A 6,216-nucleotide genomic window follows, 5' to 3' on the forward strand; every position below is an offset into this window, starting at 1 on the left:
GGCCCGTAGCTGCAACCTGTCCCGCCGCACGCCCGGCCGCCGCTGGTCTCCGTGGAAACCGGCCCTAGCAACGTGGGCTGCGGATGCTCGGAAAGGGGGTGTCGATCCGCCACTCGGCCCAACCCTGCTCTAGAGCACGTGTGCATGCTATACCAGTTCAACCCCGAGTACACACTGCACCCCGCAAACCAGCTGTGAATGGTGGCTCTAAGGCCCGTCCAGGCCCACAGACCAGCACCCCACCCCAGAGCCAGTGCACAAGGCTGTTCCAAGTACAAGCACTTCAGGTACCAAGCGCCTTGTGCTGTGTATGTCCAGGCCCCAGACTGCAACCAGCACACACACCACACAGTCCACAGGGCTGCTCTAGGGCACCTGCTGCACAAGGTGTGCACACCAGAGTAGTCCTGTGTGCTGGCTCTGGTGTGCAGAGCCAGTCTGTGGGTTTACTCGATCCTGGAGGCCAGTGGACCTTCACCTCTTTTCCAGCCCACAAACAACGTGACCTAGAGCATCTTTTAGAAAGGCATCCAGCCTTGTTTAAAAGTGTTCCAGAGAAAATTGACTCGGGGTGTTGCTCCAATACTAAATCACTCTTCCTTTGCAATCCACATCTTATTATTTGTCTGAACCTAGCTTAATTTAAATCAAGTAGATCTTGCTATAGTTTAAACTACTAAAGAATTCTTTAAGTTTCTGTTTCCCATGGAGGTATTTCTACACTGTAAATTGTCCTTTAAATGTTTGGAAACCTAAATCAGGGGTTGGTTTCTCCCTGCCTGGTTGGAGCTCCTTGGATGATGTACACTAAAAACCTGTTTTCCAGTCCTTGACTCTCCTCTGAATCCTTCCAATTACCAACATTTTTCTTGAACGGTAAACAAGCATAGCAGTACTAAAGGCTTTAGTCCAGGGATCTACTTAATTCTCAGAAACTGCAAAATCCAGGATTATTCACCAAAAAAAAAAAAAAAAAAAAAAATCAAAAGAAAATGCTGGCTCCCTACTGGGAGCTAGCAGTTTTTGCTATCAGGAGGGGAAGGTGCTGGCTAGCAGGGCAGCACAAAGGACAGCCAGCAATCAAGATGATGGCTGCCCCCTCATCCCTCTGGGGACTCCCCAATCAGTACAGAGAGGCAGGGCCACCACAAAATGCCTGCATAATTGGCTCTGCGCAGCATGAGTGGGCTGTGAAAAACCCTTTGTCCTGCTGCAATTTTAGCAGGTCCCTACTTATATCATACAACCTTTTCATTCCTACTGTATATTCCCCTGCTCATACAGGCAAGGATTTCACTAGTATCCATTAATTGTTGTTTAATGCATCAATAGAAAACATTTCATTCATATTCTTCAAGGTGATTTTTGGAAAAATCCAAGGGAAAAATTAATCTCTCTCAAAGTAGTATTGTATGTTACCAGCAGCCCCTGGAAGCTCAAGAAATCAAATGCAAGTAAGTAAACTCAAAGGAGTAGGGAACTCCCTTTGACTACCTCATTTAAAGCAAAACAAAAGCAACAAAGCCAAGTACCTAGAAGTACTTGAAATTTCATGCAATTAATTTCTGTGACATTTTTAATTATTACCAACACATTGAAAACTCAATTCTAAAAGGCAGATCCTCTGGATATCCTGTGGGAGTTTTGCAATGGACTTTGGCAGGTGGAAAAAAGGCTTCAGGAGTCACCAGTAAGATCTTCATAATGCTTACAATTGTATTACTAAATACAAAACCAAGTCATAACAGTTTACACTTATAAATTGATGTCATTTTTACACAAATTGCTCCAAAACTGAAAATGGCAAAAATATTATTTTGCAGCTTTTGAAACAAAACAGTGGAATAATACTCAGATAAAGATGTTCTGTATAAAACTCAGTAAGTCTTTATTCTATGCATACCATTCACGTTGCATAGATGTTGAACCATATACAAAAAGGGAGATGGACAGACAAAAATAAATGCACGTATTCAGTAGTTTAACTGTCATACCTATGATTGAAACTACTAACAATACAGATGAAGACATTTGTTTGTATCTACTAAATTACCATTATTCATACTAGGGAGGGAATAAAGTTTACTTCAGGTTCTGACTTTTAATTATGTACAGTACTCAGATGGTTGTAGAACATGGTTAAGTCCAAAAAGTCTCATTAAAAAAAAAAGTTAATGTTTGTCTGTATTATTCTAAAATCAAGAAAGATTTTCCAAGAAGCCAGTATAAAAAATGTTCACAGCTTGATTAACTTGGATTACTTTTATACAACGTTACAGCGGGAGAGGTCATTTCTTTTAACAGTTCTAAGAGCGATTCAACTTCCTTTCATAACTCTCATGTTAAATATATCGTGCAACCCACCCATCAGAGTTTTTTTTCAGAATGATGCAATAATCTTTTTACAAGCAGGATAAAGACATGGTAAATCATGAAGAATTAAATATAAAATATTTACCAGCTTTATTCTTCAGATTTTTTTGTCTTGACTACTTTTGCCAGAACTTCAGGTGATGAGGAAGCTTTGGCTGTTTTACTAATCATTACAGTTTTTACTTCTGAAACCTTTACTGGCTTTGTTCCTTTGTTCCGTAACATTCTGAATCTTTTTTCTGAACTTAGAAGATCTTCACGTCCAGCTTCAATCATTTGTTCCTTCCATAATTTCATTTCATTTGCATATCGAATCTTATCATCTTCAGCCAACTGTACATAGTTCTGAGAAAATGCATTATGTCAAAATGTTTCCTTAGGTAAAACACCATTTTCCTTTTCTTCTTCTACACATATCCACATGTACATGATTTATTTATTGAGTGACTGCATGCACATGATAGCAGGCAATTCCACCCAGTTCTGTGGTACTTTTCCTTCCTAATGTTGCAACATTTTTTTAAGCGTGCAACTATTTTTGACAACAAATTCATCAACACACATGAAAGTACTAACATGATGCTATTCTACAGTCCTATGTTAAAGAGCAAACAAAAAGTGGTAAAAATTTAGCCATCTACATATTTAAAACACTGGCAATCATATCCCTAAAATGTTTGCAAGTTTTTCAGCTGAAGTGGGAAAAGCCCACATAGGTGCATGATGCTAACCCTGTAAGCAGTACAACATATACTGTTCAACCTTAAAATTCTATTGAGATTTAAGCCTTAAGTAATTTCATTGAGAAAATGTCTTTTACTTTTAACTGTTAAAAAAACTCCTTAAATAACATCTTCCAGAAAATGTTCCTGCCTCATGAAACCGCTATTCACAAAAAACACAATTCATTGCTAGTTTGAGGTTTCCAATAATAACAAAGTATCATATTTCTGAAATAATTAAATTTGAAGAAATTTAACTAGTGAAAAACACTTGTGCCTTATTCTAGCATGCCACCCAACCTAATTATGTTTTACGAGTATGTAAAGAAATAATCACTGTTGGAATAAGAATAATTGTAAGGTAAAAGCTTAAAAAAAATTAGTTTTTGAAGAAAATTATCTAAGTACCTGAAAACAAATTCTTAAATGTCTTCTCAACTATAACTAAACAGTTGCTGCCTCTAGAATTAATGAAGAGTCATGTTATCATTCTGATTCAAGTCCGTCATACCCTGGATTGAGTCATCCCATGCCAAAACCAACAGACACATACCTGTTTTTCAGAACTGGATAGATTTTGCCATTCATCACCTAACCATTTAATCTTTGCCTATGGAAAAAGTGAAGGTACATGAGCTTTTCCAGAACATTTATTTAGGAACAGCCTGCACAAGCTTTTTTTTTTTTTTTTTTTTTTAAACAAACAACTTCTGTAATAATTTTGGATACGATTCTGAAGCGTACTAAGGAGAAGAAAATAAAGTTTCACTAAAGCAAAATTATTTAACATCTTAACAATCGGCTCCATTTAAAACCAACATTCTTTCTGCTCTTAAAATGGTAAGATCATAACTTAAGAAAGGCTAAAGTGTGTTGGTTAGTTCAAAGTATCAGCACTTTTTGTGTCTTACAAACAGATATAAACATTACATGAAACAATTTTTCATGTTATCTGCTTGCATTTTAGAAAGCAGATATGTTGATTTCACTGCTGTTTGTTTAATACTTACTAATCTGAATTTTATGCTTTACAAATATTAATCATCACAAAGCCTTCATGAAGTAAGAAACAATTCTATTTCCACATAAAGTGACACAGAATATCAACAGTTCCCCCAACTAGTCTAAAACCAGAGATGGAAATTACCAATAGAAGTGATGAAGATGAGGAGGTTAGCGAGGACTAAGGCTGACAGTGCAGGAAGGTAGGAATAGGAAAGTAAAAGGTCATTCATTGAATTGGATATTAGAGGGAAGTCATGAAACAAAAAGTTGGAAGCTAAAGGAAAGCAAGCGGAAAGCAGGGAGAAGAAAAAAAAAGAGAAAAGCAACTGTTTCCTGAAAAGTGAAAATTATACTCTCAATACTAGGAACCTCATCCAATGTAAATAAATTGCATAAGTGGAACAAATCCAGAGGCACAACCAGGCAGCCCCACATCTGAGGTAGCTGTACAATGCCCAAGGCAGCGTCAGGTACTGTAGTGCCAATCAGTGGTGTGAACAGCTGCCACTGTGGCTGTAGCTATTTTTGCACATCCTCTCTGCCCTCACCCACAAAGGTTGCTGCCTTGGTCACCCCCACACCATTGGTTAGACTAGTGGTTCTCAACCCTTTTTGTACCCACTTGTAAACATGGATGGCCTGTCCTGACCTATTCCCCCTTTTTCCCCGACTTGCAGCCCCCACCGCCAGTATGTGGAGGAGACGTATGGGGCTGGGGGACATGGGGGTAGGGCATGGGAGGCCCCAAGCAGCCCCTTGTGGGCTGATACTCTGACAGCCTTCAACAGAAAAGCCACTGTTCCCCACATTTTTTTCTCCTTTAAAGGAGAATCCACTTTTAAAGTTTGATCTGTTTTTGAAGTTTGTTTGCGACCCTTCCGTATTCTTGAAACCCACAGGTTGAGAAATGCTGAGTTAAAACTACTGAACAAAGCCTTCATAATTCATTCACTATAAACTCATGGGTAGCTAGGAAACAGGTTGATGGGCACCTGCCCCAAAGATTATGTATATATTTCTATTATTTCCAATCAAGTCAGTAACAAGCTATACCACCACAAGATGCAAACAGGTTAAAACTTGCTATTCCTAATATTGGATCTAGGTAAGATGGGGACAGGAGAGAGTCTGAACAACATGAGGGGGAAAATTCCTTGCATCACTCAAAAAGCTCTTTCCAATAACGAAGAGTATCATCAATTAAGCTGGGCTGGGATCATCTTTTCTTGGACAGAATCAGTTAAGTTTATCACATCAATTACTAAAACAGAACCTAGGGCAGTTACAAACATGTAAAAAAAAAAGAATCGCACCAGTGTGACTATATGGATTTATAAACATCATAGTACTTGTCAACACAAGAAATGCGGGTTAATTTAAAGTGCAAATTTAAATTACTTTAGTTTAACTGGTGAAAATGCCTGTGTAAACCTGGTTATTTTAATTTAATAAAGCCTTATATTAGTTTAGCATGGCTCAATTTCTAACAGATTTAAACAGATTTCTAACAGGCTTATCTAATCAATAAGACGCTAGAACTAAAATAAGCTTATCCACACAAGGTTTTGCACCATCATTTTAAATTTTTACCATCAGTTAAGAGGTACACTTTTCTTGTATAGATAAGGCTTTAGCTAAACTGATACAACTTACTTTTTTGGACCATATCTATGACAGCAGTAGAGAAAGATGGAATAATCCCATTGACAAGAAAAATGGATTAAGCCTTCAACTGCTGAACGTATATAATACTGAAGGCTTTCAGACCTGTTCAGTCCATGTATCCATATACTGGCTCAAGTGAGTAGATGAGAAATAGCAGCAAAGGGGCAAACATGCACTAAAAACTCATGCTGCAGCCAAGCAAAATAACTTAATAATTATTAAAACAGTTACTGACAGCCACAACAGAACCCAGAACAGATTTTTTTTAACCCCCAAAATGTTGCGATATAGCTTTAACAATGGAGAAACCTAAACTAACCAAACTTGTCTTGCTTACCGGAGCTGAAATTCCCTTAGCTTCTTGGAAGCGTTCAGCCATGAAAAAGTTAAAGCTATTATAAGGTTTTTTAGGCTTTCCAAACATGGCCAGTTCCTTAAAAAAAGAGGGGGG

At 38.1% G+C, this 6,216-nt stretch overlaps 1 protein-coding gene across 2 annotated transcripts in view; it reads right to left on the reverse strand.

Annotated features, from left to right (window-relative positions):
- Nucleotides 1–1,691: 1,691 nt before the first annotated feature.
- The window catches only part of TFAM (transcription factor A, mitochondrial), a 12,760-nt gene continuing 8,235 nt past the window's right edge, over nucleotides 1,692–6,216 (reverse strand). For both annotated transcript variants that reach the window (XM_006032402.2, XM_014524069.2), the window contains exons 5-7: nucleotides 6,103–6,198; nucleotides 3,649–3,705; nucleotides 1,692–2,718 (exon numbers count right to left, since the gene is read on the reverse strand). In XM_006032402.2, the coding sequence (XP_006032464.1) occupies nucleotides 2,464–2,718; nucleotides 3,649–3,705; nucleotides 6,103–6,198 (408 nt within the window). In that variant the 3' untranslated portion in view covers nucleotides 1,692–2,463. The remainder of the gene's footprint in view (nucleotides 2,719–3,648; nucleotides 3,706–6,102; nucleotides 6,199–6,216) is intronic.

The sequence above is a fragment of the Alligator sinensis genome, unplaced genomic scaffold (genome assembly GCF_000455745.1).
Source record: "Alligator sinensis unplaced genomic scaffold, ASM45574v1 scaffold1274_1, whole genome shotgun sequence".
Taxonomy (NCBI): domain Eukaryota; kingdom Metazoa; phylum Chordata; order Crocodylia; family Alligatoridae; genus Alligator; species Alligator sinensis.